At 51.6% G+C, this 21,509-nt stretch overlaps 2 protein-coding genes and 1 long non-coding RNA gene across 5 annotated transcripts in view; 2 read left to right on the top strand and 1 right to left on the bottom strand.

Annotated features, from left to right (window-relative positions):
* The window catches only part of RIDA (reactive intermediate imine deaminase A homolog), a 959,578-nt gene that overhangs the window by 326,855 nt on the left and 611,214 nt on the right, over positions 1–21,509 (bottom strand). The window lies entirely within an intron of this gene.
* On the top strand, positions 1,584–6,299 carry LOC127380727 (uncharacterized). The gene is made up of 2 exons (XR_007888565.1): positions 1,584–1,721; positions 2,811–6,299. It is a non-coding gene; the product is annotated as an uncharacterized LOC127380727 (long non-coding RNA).
* OSR2 (odd-skipped related transciption factor 2) lies at positions 14,430–20,629 on the top strand. 3 transcript variants are annotated; one of them, XM_051610168.1, is made up of 4 exons: positions 14,430–14,687; positions 17,561–18,287; positions 18,911–19,010; positions 19,699–20,629. In XM_051610168.1, the coding sequence occupies exons 2-4, from the start codon at positions 17,632–17,634 to the stop codon at positions 19,879–19,881; spliced, it is 939 nt and encodes a 312-aa protein (XP_051466128.1). In that variant the 5' UTR covers positions 14,430–14,687; positions 17,561–17,631; the 3' UTR covers positions 19,882–20,629. The 3 variants fall into 3 exon arrangements, with proteins under 3 accessions (XP_051466128.1, XP_051466126.1, XP_051466127.1); XM_051610166.1 differs by lacking the exon at positions 14,430–14,687 and adding an exon at positions 15,808–15,900; XM_051610167.1 differs by lacking the exon at positions 14,430–14,687 and adding an exon at positions 15,808–15,900 and having other exon boundaries at positions 19,781–20,629.

Genomic DNA, 21,509 nt, shown 5'->3' on the forward strand with positions numbered 1-21,509 from the left:
CAAAATCTGTTAACATCAACAGAGTGTTTCTTTCAAATATACTGCTTCAGGGAACAGTTCTCAAAGAAGAGTCCTGTCTAATGGGAGTGTGAATATAAATGCAGATTTTTGCTTGATTGGTGTTTTCATCCTCAGCCTGATTCATCTCCCAGGAGGATGGAGGAAAGGTCAGAACTGAAGGCAGATCACATTAGACGCTACCATTTATTTAACATAACCTCTTAGTAATATGTCGTAGGTTCATTTGATTAGAAATGATGCAGTCAGAGAAGATAAACTGTGTAGAAGTGGTCCCCTTATTGTGGAATAATACTAAGCATGTGAAATTTTAGACAGTGGGAAAATCTGCTGTTCAGACAGCACAGGGACGTTTATGCATTGTTGTATAATATGTCTTGAATACTAATGTATAATGCATTACAACATCAATATATAAGATGCATTGGATATTATACAATAGGCAATGGTATAGCAATTCCAAGTGAAAATGTGTAGTAAGATTGAAGTCACACAACTGTGTTAGAATATCCACAACACAGCACCAGTTATACATAAAGTAACAGGAACAACACATTATAAACACAAGAGCTTTACTCTATGCTGTATTATTGACATTTATCTTGACCTTTCCAAATGGTCTTTCAAAAACAAGTACCTCATTTGTACGGGTGTGGATACTCAACAGCTCTTAATCAAATGCCTCAAAAGCAGATTTTAAAACTGTGTTCTAAAGTATATTGAATTAGGCTCCACACGACCAGTTTTTGGCACCTGTTCTTGAAATGAGGGGGAGAAAAAAAAAAAAAAAAAAGGCACGCTGAACCAAGATTATGCATTATTTTCCAGGAATTCAGCAGTTTCTTGGAGAGATTAAATTTACTGCAGCTTTGAAATAGCTGGGTTACTGCACATTTTGAATAGTTGAGTGTCTCTGTAGGACTGGATAGCAGCTCACACACAGGTCTCAGGGGATTTTATTGTCATTAACCCATCTTCCTGTTCTGTTCCTACTTTTACATGCAAAAGAAAATGTTTGTGCTTAATACAATATTTATAGGTATAAGTAATAGTCCAACCCTTTCTGGTTTTACTGTACCAGCATGTACAAGAAATACATAAAACTATATATATTATTGCTACTACTTTGCAAGATGTTGTATATATTGTAAAACTGGCTCCCTAATAGAAGGCAGCTAAAGACCTCTGCACTTAAATCTGCCAAAGCTGATACAGCAATCACAAACATGTGTTGTTACACTTCTTGTGGCTCATCTCCACATGGTGCAGCTGTTGCGTTGGCTAAAGAAAATGCAGGCCCAAGGGAAACAAATTTAATTCAGCTGGGGTGACTTCCACTTAAAAAAAAAAAAAAAAAAAGTGTTTTAAGAACAGGTGTCTTACAGTAATGGGGGGGGGAATTGTTGGAGAGATTTTCCCCAAACTTGCTTTGTTTCTAGGAAGTCTGTTCTAAAGTGGTATGCCTGTGATAATAATCACTTGCAGTCTAATTTGTAATACTCTTCAGAAATGCAATGGATTCCAGAAATTCTATTTTTTTTTTTGTTTGTTTGTCTTAGTCCTAGAACAGGAAGGATAGCACAGGACCTTATCACACAAATTCGGAGCTTGAGAGAGCCTCATTGCTGTTGTTTGGATTCCTCAGCCTTAAGAAAGTTTGTTTGATCAACAAATGACTGTGCTGGGACAGACCCACAGCCCATGTAAGTTGCCAGTTGACAACCCTAGAACTGTGCCAGGTTGTACCTATACATTTATTAAGCTTAGTTTATTCTAAAGTCACTTAAATATAGCTTGCTCCTAAATAAGTTCTTATTTGGTAAAAATCAGTAAGCTAAGCTATATGTTATGTAGTCTAATAAAACAATACTAAGTGTATGACTTCCTTTTTTCTGTTCTGGTTTGAGCCAAAGCTGAGTCAAACCATAACATTTGCTCTTCCAGAAAGGCTTTTACCTTGCCTACTATGATACCTCCTCTAGGTCTGTCATGCATTCCTGCCCCTCTGCTCCCTGCATCCTCTGGTATACCAGAGTGGGAAGTGTTTGATGCTCAGCGGCTGACTCAGCAGCCTTCCCACTGTGGGCAGTAGCAGATCCCACAGCGCAGAGGCAGCGAGATCCCTGGAAGCTGGGAAACACTCTTTTCCCAGGAGGCTCTCAGGAGGTCCCTCTGTCTCAGCACTGGTTGAACCAGCCCTTCGGACAGACATAGCAGCAAACAGCAGATTTTCTCTTCCTGTTGTCAGCTCTTTCCCAAACAAGGTTACTACAGAGGGTAGGCTCTTGTGTTGCAGGTGTCTTCACACTGCAGTTTCCTACTTTGGGCCTGTTTTTTCTGTCTCCCACAAAGAGACAGAAATTCCTTCTTCCCATAATTCTTTCTTTCTGGGGAAGCAGAAGTCTGAATGAGGGATGATTTTTCCACACAGACCCCCCCGTTCCTACAGAGTTGGCTCTTCTGTGGGGGCTGCTCTCAGCGTTTTCTTCTCTGTTCTTAAGTAAATAAACGTTATTACAACAAACTCCTGATTTTCCTTTTGCAAGATTAAGCTTGTTAGCTCTTATATCAGTCTTTATTGCTACATGTTGTGTCCTCAGAGTGTCTTCTGCAGACGCTGGGTAGTTTTTTAGGCTTCTCAAATTTCTAAATTGGAGACCCAGTACTCCTACTGAATTACTCATTTTGAATAAAATCCAGAACTCACTGAGTCCACAGCAAAATTTATTACATTTTTGTCCTCTGTGTACATTTGCACATAAAGTCCTAAAACAAATTTTGCATTTTTGCAGACTTCCCCTTACCAAGGAAAAGAAAATTGTTCTGCCCTTGCCACTTTTCTGAGCAGGAATTATGACAAAGCCCTTAAGTGTCACTAATGGTAGAAACTGCCATGGCCATGCTGATATTCAAAAGTCAGGAGCAGATGGACCTGGACTACACCCTGCCAGTGAGGGAGAAAAGGACCACTATTAACAAAATAAGGAGAACCTAAGTTCGTAGTGAAGCCATCATGGAGATGCTCACTCTTTAATATGTATACGTGCAACCAGTATCTTTTCCAAACACTCTAAAAAAAAAAAAAGGATTTATTATTTGTAGAGTGAGATTAATTCAGCAGAGTGTCTGAGTGTCACCCAAAGAAGCTGGTTAAAGTGTTTTAAGACTAACCTTTTGCTTTTCATGGCATTGGCATATGTGCTTATCGGGGAAGTTTTATGTTTGAGGTTCAGGGAGAAGGTGATGGCCATCTCCTCTGAATGCTTACAGATGACTGATTTTCAGAACAGTGCTGGCATCCTTCCAGCTGGAGGCCTGGCCATTAGATAAGCTTAACATTATGGTGGCCATTTGCTAAACAGATGAGAGCAGAAATAGCAGGAGGAAATGAGAAACCTAAGAAACCTGCTGGAACTCCCTGCAAATAAAGACCCAACCTTGGAAGGAAAAGTCCTACATCCTTCCACTGAAAAAAAAAACTGGTGAGCATAAGTTTTCAGCTGCTAAAACTATAACTGCTATCCCAAGGGACATAAAAGCACCAGCCAAAGAAAAGACCACCACAAGTGCCAGCCTCAAGAAATCTAGGAAATATTACACTCACTTCTTCCGTAAGAATCTGCACAAAAGTTTTCAGGTATTACCAGATAGGATCCATTTGCTTCTTCTTTCAGGTTGTTTTTTTGATTATGAGGCCCATGGCCATCCTGGCTAAGTATCCTGTCTAATAGTCCCTCCTTTGCTGGTATTTAAATAGTGTCACATGGCACTGGAGCATTACACTGCCAGAAGATTTGACAGATATCATTTGGCAGATCCTGTGGTGGCCATTCACATCACCCTTCCAGCTGCCTTTTCCCTCTCTCTGCCAGAAATTACTGTTTCTAGAAGTGTCTTGTCAAAAAGGGGCCCTACCTGTAGTTCAGCAATTCTGATTCAGTCAGATGTCATAACTCAAACTTGCAAGCAGATATAGCTGAGGGCCATTCATTTTTCTTCTTCTTTTAATAGCTGAAGCCTCCTTTGGACTGGCATTTGGAAATGTTGTGAGCAGCAATCCTTGGTTACCATGTTTTCACTATCAGGTTTTCACATGGCAATGGAACTGATGTGGTGGAAACAGAAATGGGGCTCTCTCCACTGATAATTTCCTGGCAGACAGAAAATATTAAGTAATCTTTCTTTTTTTTTTCTTTTTTCTTTTTTTAATCAAATAGTCTCACCTGATTAAATATTTTAACTTTTAATTTTATTATCACAGTCTATTGCTCAAGCTGTGTTGTCGGACTGTGCAGCAATAATAGCACATGAAGATTTTTCAAACTGGCATTGTATTTGGTTCCTTTTACATTTCCACACATAATCTGCGTAACATTATTAAATCTTTCCTGTACATTATTTAACCTCTGGGATCAAATGAAATCATACATAACTGGAACTCTTTGGGCTTTGACAGATGTCCTCTGGCAGATTTTTTGCAGTGGTTTAAGTTGTTACTTCTCTAGCTATTTTCTTGGCCTTTTCCTGGAATGGGACATGTCTCAGCTGCTCTGGTGGAAAACACTAACCTCTTAGCCTTTAAAGATAATAAAAGCAGGTTTAAGTTATTGCACCGTACATTGACCAGAAATGGCTGAAGCAAAGGTATGGTCCTTTTCACCCGCTCACCTACAGGAAGAGTAATCCTTCACAGACAGCTGTCAAAGAGGTTGCAGTGATGACATGGAGGGCTTTCTTGCAAGCTCTTGGGGGAATATTTACAGCATCTTGCCTTGTTTTCCATGGGAAAGCACAGGAAGCTGAGTACTTCTCTTAAAACAGTGAGATTGTGATAAAAATACTTAACATTTTCTAACTTTTTTTTGTAAGCGTATAGACTCTCCTGAAATCAATCTGCTTTGTGGGCTGTCTCCTACTGTGTGTCATGGAGTCATGCTAAGCAATATGGTGCCTAAGCAGTGCAGAGTTAGTTTCCTTTCATCTGTACACCTGCAGAGGGGTTTTTATGTGTGGGAGAACTTTCTCTGCCTTGTGTATTTTGTAAATAACCTCTTTGCTAAAGAAAATGCTGAACTTACATTCTGTACCCCAGTTTATATAGATTTGAGCTGAATAAAAACAGTCATCCTGACATCCCTCATTTGTTTTTTAAAACCTCTGTATCAACCATTTTATGGGGAAAAAAACCCCCACACCACCACGTTTTAATGAGTTCAGGCATTTTTGAACAACTGAGCATTTAAATCTGTGAATAAACTCAAGAATGTCTCACTGCCTTTGAGAAGCATACTTTAGTTTTAAGAAACCACAGCTGCAACAATAAGGTGGAAACTTGACACACACTAGGTTGAAGGTGGCAAGGATTAAAGGTATGGAATTATAACAAAAAAAAACCAACACAACCTAGTGCTGTTGAACAGAATATGGGACATAAATCAATGACTAACTTTGGCTAAGCTTTGCGTTATGGAAGCACGCAGCATTGCAGCTTCGCAGTTATCAGTATTTGTCATCTTGAGTATCAGTACACATGCCAGATGCAAAAGAGGGGCCCAGAGAGAACATGGGGGATGAGGAAAAGAAAATTAATAATTTCAGTGACAATGTACACTATTTTGATGTGAAACAGAACTTCTGTAATATTTCAAGGGACTTACACATATATATATGTATGTATGTATGTATGTATGGACAAAAGCTGTTGGAATTAAGCCTTTGACTTCAAAATGTGCCTGATTAAACAGAATACTGATAAGAATTAAGATGAGAACAGCTGGAACTTTGATTGCAGTTATGTTTTCTTCTGGATGTTTATTTCTAGATCACTTCTGCAGCTGCTTTTATCTACTCCTTAGAAGTTCTTATAGATTTGAGGAACCATTAGCTGTAAAAGTAAACATCAGCTCTGGTCTGGTTTTATATATCTTCTTGAAACCATTGAGGGGGGAAAAGATAACATTAGACTAATGACGAACTAGATCAGACTTAAGTGATGCTTTGAACAGCCTTTTAGCATTTCAGGCTCCACCTGTAACTCTAACAAAAAGTTGGTTATTTCTAATATTCTTTACCAAACACAGAGGAATTATCAAGCTCTGGGAATAAAAATGCTCTTTCTGAAAAACTTAAATTCACGTCTCACTGTGGTTCAAAAGACAGAATGCTTTTCAGTGTGCCTCCACTATCTAGGTACAGGGATGGTCCTTAAAACCAGTTCTGCTGCCTTTCAGTATCTGTCATCTATAAATATTATGCTTTGAATAAAACAAATCTGCTCTTGACTCTGCTTCACTCTGTTTCATTTTTGTAGTTGTTTAAGAGTTCTGTAATAACTGTGATTTTGTATTTGCTCAACAGCTGACTGCATGGAGACTGGAGAAAGGTCAGGGCTAACTCTGCTTAACCTTAGCTAATGACCTTTATCAGTGGTCTCCTTTTCAGATCTCAGGACTGTCAGCAATACTGCTGTGGCCACAGACTGGCTCTCAAACCAGCTCTCACTGAAATAAACACACTATTATATTTACTTAATGCTTCTTCCCAATAGAAATTCTTACCACACCACACTAGACAAAGCACTCTGGCCAAAGTCATGGAGACTTCTCTCTTTTCAGGTTTCACAAAGAGTTCAAGTACAAGATACACTTTGTTCAAGAATCCTTTCAGGTGGCTTCATGAGTCTTCTTCTGGGGCCTTTCTTGGATTCAGAAAATATATTTCAGTTACTATAATCAGCTTTGACTTCTCTGACCTGAGCATTTCTGTTAATGATGAAGGCTTCCTTGCAACTCTCAGTAGACACTGTCCTAGGCTTCCTGAAAGCCTCTAGTCTTGGAAGTACTATTGATCCTTCCTTCCACTACAGCCTGGAAAACTGTCATTTCAAAGCAGGCCTTGTCCCCGGGTCTCTGCTACTCCCCTCCGCGTGCACCCAGCCTCCCAAAATAGCAGAGTGCTGTACCTATGCAGATGGGCTTCATCCAGCTGTTCAGAAAGGCAGACACATGACAACAGTGACATTAAAAAGCTCCTGGTTGCATTTGAACAACCGGTAATTGTCAGAACAGATTAAGTGGAAAAGGGGAATAAGTATTACACTTGAAAGTCTGCAGTATGGCTGACAGTATCTCTTTCCCCACTCCACTGATCTGAAAGGCTGGAAATAGGAGGCCTTGAGGCAGTTCTGTTTCTGCTGCAGTGTAATGTCCTTGGCTTTCAGCACTTCTCTGGCGCTAAAATGAGTTCTGGTGTCAAAACGAATGTGGTTTGTATTTTTTCATGGAAACAGTTCCCAAAGGGGTATTTGAAAGAACAGCATAACCAGTGAATAGTTTTCATCAGCTTATCATGTGTGAGTAAGTCAAATAAATGAAATAGTTAATGCAAACAAGTCAGATCTGCAATAATCATTGATACTCCTTAGGAAATGGAACATGCCATTTAGTACAGACAAAACGGGACAAACATCCATTCTCTGGTTTTCATCCTACCATTTACCAGCCTGTGTAGGTCCATCAAATACTTCTGAGAAGTCTGTTAGAGGAAACTAAGGAGAGCAAGTGGAATGCCAGTCCTCTGAGCGGGGACTTGTATCACCACGGGAACAGAAAACAGGGGTCCATAAGAAAAAAAGGTGGAAATCCACGGCTGGGTGTCAACTCAGAGTTGTCCTAAGTTTTCACTCTTTCTGTCTTTTGGCTGACTCATGATTCTCAGAGACCAGAGACTGTCTGTCATGACACAGCGCATGTGCATATTGTCACCTGAAGGGCTCAGCTCACAGGAAGGGACAGATGGGATGGGAAGGCAAGGCAAGGCACAGTAGAAGAATGTTCTTTATTCTTTACCAGGAAATCTTCTGACTGCTCCCTGCCCAGCTCAGATGCACTCTTGAAGTGATCCGTTCCCATTCTCGGCTGTTGCTTTGACTTTGCAGCCTTTCTGTACTCCAGAGTGATCTTGTCCTGACCTTTCTCCATAGTGGATGTGGAGAGTCATGGTGAAAAGGGTTTTTTGTTTGTTTGTTTGTTTGTTTTTTTCTTCCCATGCCCCAGGCTAGATCCAAACTGTTCTGCTCTGAAGTTGTAACAGTATCACATCCACAAACTTTGGCTTGGAGCACCTGTCCTCTCACCCAACAGGATGGTGCACACATTGGTGCTATGAAGTGCCAGCAGGAGAGGCTGAGTGGAACACCAACATTTAAGGCAGAGACAAGGTTGTCAAAACAGACAACAACTTCACTCACAAAAAAGGACATGAAAGCAGTCATGATGCAAAATCTTGCCTAGAGTGGTAATTGCACTTGAACTTTTAATAAGCTTTTATTCATTTGTTTATTTTTATGAGGCAATCTGAAAATAATGGCCCTGATTGAGGAGATCTTTTAAACCAGTAGTAAAACTGACTTTGGCATATAAAGAAATTGAAGCACCTGCTTAAGTACTGCCCTGGGAAGTGATGAGCTTAAGCATAAGTTTAAGTGGATTCTTGGATCATACCCAATAGAGATACAGGGTTGTGTCCAGCCTTGGCTGTGTCTTTAAGAGTTTTCAAATGCCTTACCATGGCAAGTTTTCCCTTGATGTCCTTGTATTTCAGAAATCTTCAATATCTTAACTTTAAAAGACACTGTTGTTATCAAGAAGTGCAGGGTTTCATCAACAAGGTTTGACTGGACATCCTAGGGGTGAGGCTGCCCAGGAACAGCTGGTACTTTTCGTAACATGCATTATTGTCCTTTTCTTTGAATTAGATGCCACAAACAACTGAAAAAACACACAGGGATTAATAAGACATTATGCACATCTGTAAGTGATCTGTAACTGATAATTTGCATATGCTTGCACCATGCCTGTAACGGTCTGAAAATATCTGAAATGCTCTGTAGTATCCTGGTTTATAACATATCCTTCACCACAGTTTACACATTGAGAATGCTTGCTGAAAACAGGAAACACACATGGAGAGTGTAGGTAAAAGGGGATTACAGTGTACATACATTGGACAGAATAGTCCCGGTTTAAGAGTATCATAAGCATCAGGCTTGCATAAACAAATCAGTGCCTAGCCCACATATATATCTAATGACCATATGGATTTTGCATGTTTACAACTGGAAAAAGCCCTCTGAGCTTTTCTATTGTTTGCTGACTTTCACCCTATAGCACTAATTGTACTTGTGAAAATAAAGTTTTTCACTGGGACACAAAAAGTTCCTAAAAGGAAATGGAGTTATTTAATATATGCCAGAGGATAAGATGTATGGGGCCAGTTCTCTGCTGCCTTGGAGTTCTCATGTCCTAGGTGAGTTACGAGGCATGCGACCAAACGTACAACTGCATTTTTTAAATCAATTTATTGCTTTTATACAGTATTTCTCTTTAGATATCCCCCCAACAGTTGGTTTGCAGTTAGCAAACTTCACAATCCTCCCAGCCTGAGTCAGCTGCAGAGCTTCATCGGTGCCTGGAATCCCCCTTTTCCCAGGAGAGAAGCATACAAGCCCATGTCTGTGCAGCAGGCAGGCGGCCCTGAAGCCCCACCAACCTCCACCTCGCGAGCTGGTACTTGGCACGTCTACCAAGCCAGGTAACACGCAGCCACCAGAGATAATGAAAGCCTGTCAGCCTGCGAACCCTTTGCAGTCCCAAGGCTCAGCTCGGGATGGGTGGTGAGGTACAGAGAGACAAGGAAGGGCTCACTAGTGTGCGATGGGTGTCCGTACTTCCAACAGTGGCTGCAGGCAGCAACTCGGCTCAGGGTTTCGGTGCTGACGGCAGGAGGGACTTTAGCCAAATGGTTGCTTAAACAAAACTGTTATAAGGTACGGCAGGTTGTATTTCTTTATGTCTTGACAACTTGCTGGTTTCAAGCACCACAAAAACATCTCATTGCTGATGGCAGGGAAAGGAATGCTTTAAGCTAGAGAAGTCCATTTCCCTGAGATCAGCAGGCAGCAGGCTGGAATGAGCTGGAGAAAGTCTTCGGTTTTGGGCTCAGCTCGGTTGGCTCGCCTCGGGTCAGGACATATGGAAGGAGAGACGTTCCCCCGGCCGGAGACGGACATCCCCGTCCTCAAGGCCGGGCAGAGCGTCCCCTCCGGCGCAGGCCGGCCGTGCCAGTTTGTGTCCCCGCCAAGGAGCCTTTGCTCCCCGGGGATCCCCGGGGCCGCCCCGGCTCTCCCGGACCCGTGGCAATGCGGCAACACCGCAGCGGGCGGTGACTTCGCCCCGGTCCCCGCGGTGCCGGCGGCCGCCTCCGCATGGCCCCTCGAACCGTCCGCACCGTGCAATTGCACCGCGGCACAGAGCGCAAGTTCCGCAGGACGAGAGGTGCGCACGGCAAAGCTGGCCTCGGCCAAGGGCGGTTTGGGCATGGAGACGGCTGACGAGCGAAATGCTGCCCGTGGCTCGGTCCTCCCTAGGGAAGGGCAGGCGAGGAGTAGGCACCCGTCGGGCTGGCTGCGACGGTGATGCCCGTCGGGGACGCGTCGGGGCGTCGCCCCGCTCCCTGCTGCCCGGGGGCAGCCCTGCGGCCGGGGATCGCGGGCAGGGGCCGCGGGCGAGGGGGTGGCGGAGGTTGCGTGCCTGTGGGAGACGCGGCCGAGATCCAGCCCGCTGAGGTCGTTGAGTGCTTAATTGCTTTCTTTTATGGAAATTAATCGCGGCGATGTTTTACGGGGATCCGAGACTGAGATGCGGAAAGGGAGATGCCGAGCGGGAGTTGCACGGACAGTGTCCCCCGGAGCCCCCAGCGACTCGCCTGAGGCCGCCTGCGCCTGCTTGTTAAACCTTGGCTTTTCCTGACCGATACATTAAGAACGAAACAAAAAAATTCCACTCCAATAAATCTGAGTGAAGTAAGTGATGATCTAGTCACCAAGAAACACCAGCGGAATCAGATGCCAGAATCGACAGGCGGTCACTTTCCTTAAAAATAAGAACAACAACAACAACAACAAAATATTAAGTAAGTCCTCCCTGTGTAGCCCCAGTGGTTTGCAGCACCGGCCTGACTGCTGGCGGCATCCGGCCCGCGGGCGCGCTGGCTGCCGAGTGGCACCTCTGCCCTGCGCGCACCGGCACCGCTGTCCCCAGCCAGCGGCCGTCGGAAGCCGTCGGGGCGTCTCCCAGGGTGTGGGGTTGCCCTGCACCAGGAACTGCGCTTCCTAGCCCCTTCCCTCAGCAGAGCCTTTGCAATGAGCCGGAGCCCGCCGTGAACTCCCGCGGGTCGGTGCTGCAGCAACACCGGCCACGTCGACTGTATTCCCGGACGCCCCTTCTCCCTCCGGCCCTGGCTCTGGGAGCACCACCGGCTCCTACTGATGTTTCCCCCCCCACACCGCTGACTTTAAGAGGGGTGTGACCCCCAGCGAACGCAGCCGCCCACTGCAGGCAGCGGCAGTTTGCTCAGGTCTGAGCCGTTCCATCCGCGCGTCGCGCACCGCAGCCGCGCACGGTGCTCCGCGGAAGGGCCGGCCGAGCTGCCCCGCGGGGCCTCACTGCCGCCAAGACGCGATTCTCTCCCGCCTCCCTGATGCAATTCTGTGCATTTCTGACGGGCGGCTGGTCAAGGTTTGCCCCGAGCTGCACTGCCAGCGGAGGAACTGCTGTAATCTCTTCCTCACAGGGACAACAAATACTGCCTATCTCCCTGCTCCCCCGGACGGAGTCCAGCGCTTCGGATATGTTTTTGAAGGGGAAAAAAAAAAGGGGGGGGAGGCTGAGATGACCGCGGCGGTGTCAGCATCGGCGGGACACGCGGATGGGAGCCGGCAGCGCGTGGTGCGCGCTCGGGCGCCCTAGCAGAGCGCTGCTGCTTTCCCTGCTCCTCGGGGCACCACTGCCCCGTCTCACGGGCGGTGTGGGGGGCAGCTCCGCGCCCGGTGCCGCCGGTCCCGCCGCCGCAACAAGCCCCGCGGGTGCGGAGCCGGTGTCGGCGGCGGGCGGAGCGGGCAGGGCGCCGCGCCGGCCTCCAGGGGGCGCTGCAGCACCGCAGGCCACCGCCGCGCTGCCGGGCGCGGAGCTGCGGGCTCCCGGCCGCCCCCTCGTCCCGCCGCGCCCTGCGCCCGTCCCGGGAACAGCGGGGCGGAGGACTCTGGCGAAGCCGAGCAGGACACCTGCCCGGGCCGGGACCGCCCGTGCCCCGCAGGCCGTGTGGTGGCCGTCAGTGCCGGCCCCGCGCACAGGGCGGCGAGGCCGTGGGGCGGGAGGGGCCCGTCCGGTGTGGACGCGGATGGGTGACACGGGAGCGCAGGGCTCCGGCAGGACCCCGCGGCCTGTGCCCCCGGTGGTGTCACCTTTCTCGACACGTATCGGCTACCGTGGAGCCCCTCGATGTCTTAGAGAACCCAGGTTTCGGCGGGTGCGGAGGCGCCGGTCGGCACGGCGATACCGACGGGTCTCGCCGCCAGCTCTGGCCGCGCACCTGCGGACCGGGTCGGGCGGCTGCTCGCCGGGGACACCGGGCTCTCCCTGACGTGCGGGGCTGCCGCACGCTGCGGATAGCGGGAGAGCGCGGATTCCCCGCCGAAACGTACCACGTGCGGCCGGGAAGCCGACAGCCCGGAGGGCGGCTCAGCGCCGCTCCAGCCCCCTCCTCAGTTCCCTCTGCTTTGAGGCTTTTTCGTTGGCTGGTCGGTTTGGGTTTTAGGACGTTTGTTTTGTTTTTTATTTTGTTATTTGGGTTTGGTTGTGGGGGTTTCCTTCCACCTCTCCTCCCCCGCCCCCAGCAACTGTGGCTTATTTTTCCTTACAGTAAAGGACAAGAAATTATGGTTGTCCCTAGAGAGCCCCCTCCGATCCTTGTGTCCACGGGGAGGGTCCTCCTTGGCATCCACAAAGCAATAGAGCGGGACGGAAAATGGGACTGAAAAGTTCCCTTTCCACTTCGTTATTTAAATGTGCGGCCTCGCTCGAGAAAACAAAATAGCGAGGGCATGCGGCTGCTTCCCTGGGGTCGTGGCGGAGCCCCCCAGCCCGGCCGTGGCCGGCGAGTCCTCGCCCCGCGCAGGCTCCCGCGGCCGCCTGCATCCGCTTCGCACCCGGCCCGGAGAGATCGCTCCTTCTCCCGGAATTGTGAACCTCGGTGTCTTCACTGCCCGACAGACGAGAGAGTATTTAGTTAGGGTGACTGGAACTTAGAATAGGGCATTTTCGAAAAAGAACTTTATGAAAAGAAACGAAAAACAGTCCGAGCGGCAGCCGCGGGCTGCAACAAGCGACAGTCTCGTCTGCGCTGCCCTGCTAAGGGACACCTCCAAACCTTCCTCTGCCCACTCCTGTTCCCCCTTTTTGTTTGTTTGTTTGTGTTTTTTGTTGTTGTTGTTGTTTTGTTTTTTTTAAGTTTCCCCCCCCCCCCCTACTTTACACTAAAAGGTAAAAAAAAATAATCCCGATTCAGCTGTCACTTGTGTCCTCTCCTCTTCCGCCGGCTCGAATTAAGCCGCACTGACTCGACCTTGAAAATCTTTCAAAGCTGTTTTAAAATGTAATTTCTTGTATTTTTTTATATTTCTCCAATCTCCGATCCAGATTATACGTTTCTCATACATGTGATTTAAGTAATGCACAGAACAAGATAACGTTACAGATAAAAATTCAACCCGAATTCTCTGTATGCAACCGACCGTATCACAGCTAACGAGGAAAATGAATATAGTTCTTTAAACGATAAATTCGAAGAGGGTCACAGAGGCCACATTTAGCAGTAAATTCCCTGGTAATAAATCGAAACTGCTCTCGAAACTATTTGTCTGTTCCAGGTAGGGATTGTGTGCTTAGTCACGGCCATGGGGGTACCTCCGACTCAGTTTTCCTTCTGCATCTGCCTCTAAGCTCCTCAATAGCGGCTAAAGGGCACAGCCGACTCGCTGCAGTGTCAGTCCATAGGGAGACCCGACCCGACGGCCAGTGAGCGGTTTGGACCTGAGTGTTACCTGCACCTACAGGTCCCCTCGAAGACCTGAGCGCCCACATACCCCCACGCTCTGGGTTTGGGGGAGTTATTTTAGGTATTCAAGCAACTTGCTCCGAGTGTGTCACACTGGCCGGGACACATTGGGCGGCCGAGGCGGGCGGTGCGGCGCAGGGAGCCCGCAAATCCCCGCGGCCGACAGCGGTGCGGGGGACGGCGGGCTGCTCTCGGAGGGAAAAGTCACCTTAGGTGACGTGGGGGGAAGTGGGCTGGGGGGCGTCCTGCTCCTTTAAAACCCAGTTGCTACCCAAACACAAGTAAACAGTGGGGCCGGCGCTGCGGGGCGGGCCGGAGCCGGGGGCGGTGCCGTCCCGTCGGGGCGGAGCGGCGCGGCCCCGAGCGCGGGGCTGTGCGCGCCGCGGGGTGGGCCGGCGGCGGCGGGCGGGCGGGGACAAGCGCTCCACGCCACTCACCGCTGAAATGTGATGGACCGGGCAGGGGGCGGCTCAGACTCGCGCCGAGCCTCGCCGGGGTCGAAGGCGGGAGGCTGCGGGCGGGTGGCGGCGGTCTATGCCGGGGCCCCGGGACCACCGCAGCCAGAGCTCCAAGCCGCCGCCCAGCCCTCCGCAACATGCCGGCCGCCGCCGGGTCCCGGCGCCGCTGAGCGCCCCTGCTGTGGATCTAATGTTTCCGTGAAGGTGCCGCGGCCGCCGCCTCGGCTTTGCCCCGGGAAGAGCCACCGGCTGCGGTAGGTAAGTGGCCTCCCGGCCCGCTCTGCCCGCTACCGTCGGCGGGGCCGCGGCAGTGCCCCGGGAGGGGAGTGTCCCCTCGGCGGGAAGCACGGGGCCGCCGGCTTTACTTTCAGTTTGCGTCTCCCGGGGGCTGGATTGCGGGTCCCCCGCACCCGCGGTCGCGTTGGTGCGAGGCCTCCCGGGGCTCGCGGTCCGTGTCCTTCACGCCAGATTCACCGCGGGGAGGAGCCGGCCCGTGCGGGGACTACGGGGGTTGCGCTGGAGAGGTCTTCGGTCCGCGGTAATATCCCTGCCTGCGCGGGCAGCAGCGGCCGCGGCTTCGGCTGTGACTGTCAAGGAGCGGAGATGCCCCCGTCCCGCCCGTTCTCCGGGAGGGACAGCGGCGCCTTCAGGGCACGGCCCCGGCCCCGTCGCCAGCGGCAGGGAGGGAGGGCAGCGCCGGCCGGACAGACAGGTCGGCGGCAGGCGGGCAGGTAGAGAGGGGCGTAGTGCCGAGACACTGGGCTTAATTTAATTAAGCGCTCTGAATGGAAAGGGAAAAGGAAGTGCCGAGGTTTAAGTAACATCCGTTTTTGGTTGACTTTCCCTCTACATCTTATTATTAAGTAGCCTTAGTATCACGCGCGAGGACACTTTCTGATCTTTTTTTTTAAAATACGTTTCAATAAAGTTACTTCTGAGTACAAATACTAATAGATGTACCGTGGTTCAGGCAACAGTGTAGTTCTAAAATTCTCTGTGTTTTAATACGGGTGTCGTGTTCGGAATAGTTTTTAGAACTTAGTTCTTTTACACGAAAGCGAGCGCTGTGCATCCCCACACAGAGCCGCAAAACGCAGCTGTAAAGGACGAAGCTCTGCCCTGCAGAAATCCTGCACCTACCTCGGGCATTGCTGGTAGCCGGTGGGTCCGAAACCCAGCTGCAGCCAGCCGGGATGGAGGCAGGAACCGTGGTAGCAGTCAGCGAAAAGCGATTTTTATTGCCTCTGTGTCGGTTCCTGGCGGAAAGGGAGTAACAACTCACACTACGACATCTTTAAAAATAAGTCTCTATATATAACCACCCCCCGTCAAAAAAAAAAAAAAAGTCACCGTATATAATAGCTCGTATTGATAACACTGTCCTCAGTCTCGATATAATCACAAACGAGAAAAATGGGCAGCAGCGGAGGAAAGCCCGGAGAGCCACTGTTCAAGGAGAAAGACAACAAGGGTGGGTAGTTCTGCAATTCACACCCGACCTCGTTGCCGATTTTTTTTTTTTTTTTCCACGGAGGGTCAATTCAGTGCGGTGCCAGAAACGGGGAGGAAAGGTATTTTAGGAAAACTACCGAAAAGTCGCTTTCCACGCGGAGGCTGCGGGGTGCCCGCGGAGCGGCCCGACCCGTGTGGCTGCGGTGAGGGCTGGGGGGGGCGGCGGCGGCCCGGAGGGCCAGGGACGCGCTCTGTGTTCGGAGAGTTTCCTTCATTTTTGTTTCTGGTTTGGGGGTTTTCGTTTTGGATTTTTTGAGGGGGAAAGTCTCCTTTTTTTTTCTTTCGGAGGCTACGCGTTGCCAGTCCCTCCACCCAAATCCCAGGAGGTGCTGGGGCACCCTCGGCCCTACCCTTGTTTACAGGCCCGGAGAGACCCCGGCATTCACTCTCGCTCCGCTGGGGAAGAGGCGCCGATTTTCTGAGTAATGGCAGCTTCTTGGTTGCTGAAGTGAAACCTCACGGAAGACAACAAAAGGAGAGGGCAGGGGCTTGCCCCTGCGCCCTTGCGTCCCTGCCTCGCGAGAGGGCAGCGTGTCCCCCGGGGCGCCGAGGGGTCTCCCCAGGCGGCGGGAGAAGCGGGCCCGGCGGTTTCGGTTGAATGGGCTGAGTGAAACCCTCTGACAGTCACACATCGCTCATTAGCTCACGACCTCGCCGCTCCGGCGGAGCCCCCGGCCGGGGGACGGCGGAGGCGGTGTGGGGGGCTCGACCGGACTGCTCCGTCCAGCCGGAGCTGCGCTCGCCCTTCCCGGATGGACGGAGCCGGCTGCGGGGCAGCCCTCGGCGGGCCGGGGAGGTCTCCGGGCCGGCCGCTTTCCTGGCTGCCCATGGGATCGCCAAGGCGGGCTGCTTGGGGAGGCCCGGCCATCTGGAAGGGATCTCAGCGCAAAGTGGATTTATTTAGGACCTGCGGCGCGGGGGGCTGGGTAGGAGGTGTGCGTGCGGGGCAGGAGCTCCTTTTCTCTCGGCTATCTTGATAAATGAGTTGTTATTGAAGGAAGAAAAATAAGCACCCGAGCTGGGATAAACGCGGGGTTTATCCCTCTACCCCCACACACGGCCCCCTGGGCCTGCCTTGGCTCCCTGGGAGCACCCTGCTCCGTCCGGGGGTGGCCCCAGCCAGGAGGGGTCGGGGTCGGGACCTCGGCCCCGGCGGGAGCCAAGCGGAAGGTGGGAGCGATGCCGGGGGCCAAGTCGGAGCGGGGGTCCCCGCGGTGGCTACGGCCCGGGCTGGGCGCTGCAGGGGGACGGTGGCAGAGCGGCGGGGAGCGGAGCGGCTTCGGCTTCGTTCCGGGTGCATTTTTGCATGATTAGTTTAATTTGAATCTGCGGAGCCTTCCGTTGGCTCAGCGCTGGGTTTTCTCCTTTTTATTTTAATTTGAGGTGGAGGTTTCTGGAAGTTATATTTTTAAATTATTTTCTTAATGCTTTAGCTCCTCCCGTCGAAGCGACCGCGCCGGTGGGTCGGTGGTGGCAGCCGGGCTACGGGCGCTGGGGCCGCAGCAAGGAGCTGTGCCTGGCCCTCCCTGGCTCCGCCGCTGCGCTCGCCTCGGCTAAGGGGGACCACGCTGCCCTCAGTAAAACTCTCTTTCCCCTCCTTCCTCCCTCTTTCTGCCTAGGATTTTTTCCCCGTCTAGAAAGACCAGCAGAGGCACCAGCTGCACCACCGGCCTGCACCCGCCCCGGGAAGATGGGAAGCAAAGCTCTTCCAGCCCCCATCCCGCTGCACCCGTCCCTGCAACTCACCAACTACTCCTTTCTCCAGGCTGTGAACACCTTCCCCGCAGCTGTGGACCAGTTGCAAGGTCTGTATGGACTCAGCGCCGTACAAACCATGCACATGAACCACTGGACATTGGGCTACCCCAATGTGCATGAAATCACTCGCTCCACCATCACGGAGATGGCGGCCGCCCAGGGCTTGGTGGACTCCCGCTTCCCTTTCCCTGCGCTCCCCTTCGCCACGCACCTCTTCCACCCTAAGCAAGGGGCCATCGCCCACGTCCTCCCAGCCTTGCACAAGGACAGGCCTCGCTTTGACTTTGCCAACCTGGCCGTGGCCGCCACGCAGGAGGACCCCCCCAAGATAGGGGAGCTCGCCAAGCTGAGCCCCGGACTGGCCTCACCCCTGTCGGGCATCAGCAAGCTGTCCCCGGACAGGAAGCCCTCCCGCGGCCGCCTGCCCTCCAAGACGAAAAAGGAGTTCATCTGCAAGTTCTGCGGCAGGCACTTCACCAAGTCCTACAACCTCCTCATCCACGAGCGGACCCACACGGACGAACGGCCCTACACCTGCGACATCTGCCACAAGGCTTTCCGGAGGCAGGACCACCTGCGGGACCACCGGTGAGGGACCACGGCGACCGGGGCCAGGCCGTGGGCAGCTGCTCGGGGAGGAGTTGCCGGGGGGGAGGTGGAGGGTGAGGCTCAGCCGCTCTGGAGCTCTGGGCTAAGTCCGGAAGGAAGCAGGAAAAACCCCCGCTCCGGCTCTGCGGCCGAGGCAGGGCAGCCAAAAGCTGCGCTCTGCGTGGGACGGACACCCGCATCGGGGGGACTGGGGTGAAGCCCCCGGGGCCCTTGTGCTTCTGACGCGTGGTGTGTGAGGATGGGGCGCAGGTGGGGACTTCCCGACTCCCTCCTCCGCCGTCTCCGTGGCCGGTGCCGAGAGGCGCCCGCGGCCGCCGGACGAAGGATCCGTTCTGCTTTCGAGGGAGAGTGGGCTCGGGTCCCACAGCCTGAGCAGATGCTGTCCCGATCTGTCACCAGAGAGGGCAATCACGCCTCAATACGAATTATTGCAAATGTTTTGAACCGATAAAGGAGTTTAACAATAAACGGGATTATACGGGGGAAGCGGAGACAAGCAGGGTGGGGGACATTGGGGAGAGCCGGATTTGGGGGAGCGGGGCGCGGCGGCGGGTGGTCCCGCGCTCTCGGCAGCACCGCTCACCCCTCGGGTTGCCTTCCAGGTACATCCATTCCAAAGAGAAACCCTTCAAGTGCCAGGAGTGCGGGAAGGGCTTCTGCCAGTCCAGGACCCTGGCGGTTCACAAAACCCTACACATGCAGGTGAGCCCGGCGCTACCTGGCCTCCTCCGCGCGTTTGCCGCTGGCGCGGACCCGGCCCGGCGCGGCCCACCGTGGGGCGGGGGCGGCGGCTGCCGGGGGTACGGAGCTCAGTGCGGAGGGGAGCGAGGGGGTTCTAGCACTTGACTGCTCCGTGCTTCCCCGGGAGACGGAAGCTGCCGGCGGTTACCTCCGCGGCCGCGGGAGACCCGCGTAAAATCGGCTGCCGCGGGAGATGGCCTTAAAGCCGGCGGGGACGCGGTTGGCGGCGGGGAGCGAGCCCCAGGTTTGGTTTTGTCCACGCGGGCGTTTTGACGCGTTTTTTGTTGAGGGCTTCAGCCCTGTCTCGGCGGCAGCAGGCGCAGGGCAAGCCGGGGAGCCCGGCGGCGCGGAGCGGCGCGGTTCGGTGCGGTGCGGTGCGGAGCTCCCTGCCCGCCCGCCGGGACCGCCGCGGGGGATGGCGCTGTCCCTGTGTCCCAGGAGCGCGAAATGCCATGAATCGAGAACTGTAAAATCACACTTTTTGGGGCACGGCGAGACAGGCAGTGTGTCGTCCGCCCGAGGCTGCTTCTCGTTCGTGTCCAACACCGATATTTCAAGTCGTGCGTTGCGATAAGAAAAAGTGCAATAATACGTTAAACCAGGGTAGTTTGTGAAGGATTAATCCTTTGCTTGCTTCAAATCTGAACAGGAATCTCCACACAAATGTCCCACATGTGGAAGAACCTTTAATCAAAGAAGTAATCTGAAAACTCACCTTCTTACCCATACAGACATCAAGCCCTACAACTGTGAGCAGTGCGGCAAAGTGTTCAGGCGAAACTGTGATCTACGGCGGCACAGTCTAACTCACACCCCGCGGCAGGACTTCTAGAGCAGCCAGGGACCCGCGCCCACTCCGGCAGCTCCAACTTGCTCATTTTACTTCAGAACTGTATTGTAGGAACTCACAGACACCCACCCACACACGCACCCGGAGACACACACACGCAGACTCGGGGCCAAGCTTTCCTACCACACACGTCTGCGAAACTCGTTTAGAGAGTGTGGACTGCAGGATCGGGCCCCTCTCCAACCCACACCCAAGCGTAAAGCTCATCTTGTAGATACTCGCGGCTCATTTTAGAGCTCTGTACAGAATGTGGTTTTCTTTGTTTGTTTGTTTCGTATCGTCTTGTCAAATGCACATCGATAACTAATCGGGGAGGCAAAGTATCTCTTAAAAACGTATTTCAAAATAAATCCTTTTTTTTTTTTTCCAAATACCTCCTGCCTTGTTGTATTATTCTCTGAACTTTTGGGCTTTTTTTTCCTGCTGTGTCAATGCAATGGTAACGCATATTGAATAAATTTCGTAGCCGGGTAATTGTACTGTCACAACAATTTTGGTGATCGCTTTTGTTTGGCCTGTTTCACTGTCGCTGTTGTGTTATCTATTGTTAAGTAAAATGAAAGTGCCGTATTTGGGAGTTTATAGCTCTATTACTTAATAGTGTGAATGTCTAAATATTAACTTCTGTACTTTTTTTTTTTTTAATTTGCCCGAACGAATTATTATTTTATTTTTTTCGAAAGAAAAGAAAGAGAGAAATACTTGCAAATAAACAGATCTTAGGAAATAATGCATAGAGCCGTTCTTACGCCAAAGCGGCTTATTAGTAACTTATTTGCAATTCAGCCCATATATTGTAAAAGTCATCCCTCTCGCGGAGATTGCAGCAGGCAGTCTCCTGCCAGTAGACTTTGGACACGGGCAATTTACTCGCGCAGACAGGGACTTTATCCTGCAGAAGACGATTCTTTCCCGACAGCTCTGGGAGCAAACAGCGAGGCGCAAACACCGTCCCCCTCCCCGGGGCTCATCCGCGGGATCCCCGTCGGCCCCTCTCAGGTCCCGCGGCAGGACTGGCAGCGGGGACGCCCCTCAGCCTCACCCTCCTCCATCCGCGCCGCGCCCGCGGGAGCCGCTCGCTGACGAGCACCGGTGAGGCCCTCGGGGGCGGAGGGACTGTTCCCTCCTCCCGGGGGATCCTCTCCTCACTGCGCCCCGTCACCCCTGCAAGCCCCCAGCCACCCCCTGTTGGGGTGACTCTTGGCAGCCGGGCATGCCTGCCTCACGGGCGTCACACTCGGTGCTTGCACCCAGTATGCAGGTTTCCGGACGGTGACACCGACCCCCGAGGCTTCACTCCTTTGTCACCCTTGTGAGTCCTTCACCAGTGCCTCTGGTCCCCTTCAGGAAGGACTACTGCCATAGCTGAGGCATCTTCCCTGGTGTTTTACAGGGTGGTATGGGTGTGAATCCCCTCCTCTGCCACCCCACTGCTCTTGTCACTCCCAGCATCCCCCCTGCAGTGTCCTCAAAGTTGTTCTTTTCCAGGCTGGGGGCCACCTATCCTGCCCTTCTCCTCTCCCAGACTAAGGATCAGGTTATAGTGGTAAGGAGAAATCCTGCCCCTCAGCTCAGGGAGTTTTGTTTGGGAGTGGGGGAGGAATCCCAGC

This window comes from Apus apus, chromosome 2 (genome assembly GCF_020740795.1).
Source record: "Apus apus isolate bApuApu2 chromosome 2, bApuApu2.pri.cur, whole genome shotgun sequence".
Taxonomy (NCBI): Eukaryota; Metazoa; Chordata; class Aves; order Apodiformes; family Apodidae; genus Apus; species Apus apus.

Coding starts and splice junctions, on each gene's coding strand:
- OSR2 (XM_051610166.1), top strand. CDS start 15,843: ATGGGCAGCAGCGGAGGAAAGCCCGGAGAGCCACTGTTCAAGGAGAAA. Junction 15,901..17,560: donor CAAGGAGAAAGACAACAAGG/GTGGGTAGTTCT, acceptor CTTTCTGCCTAG/GATTTTTTCCCCGTCTAGAA. Junction 19,011..19,698: donor ACAAAACCCTACACATGCAG/GTGAGCCCGGCG, acceptor AAATCTGAACAG/GAATCTCCACACAAATGTCC.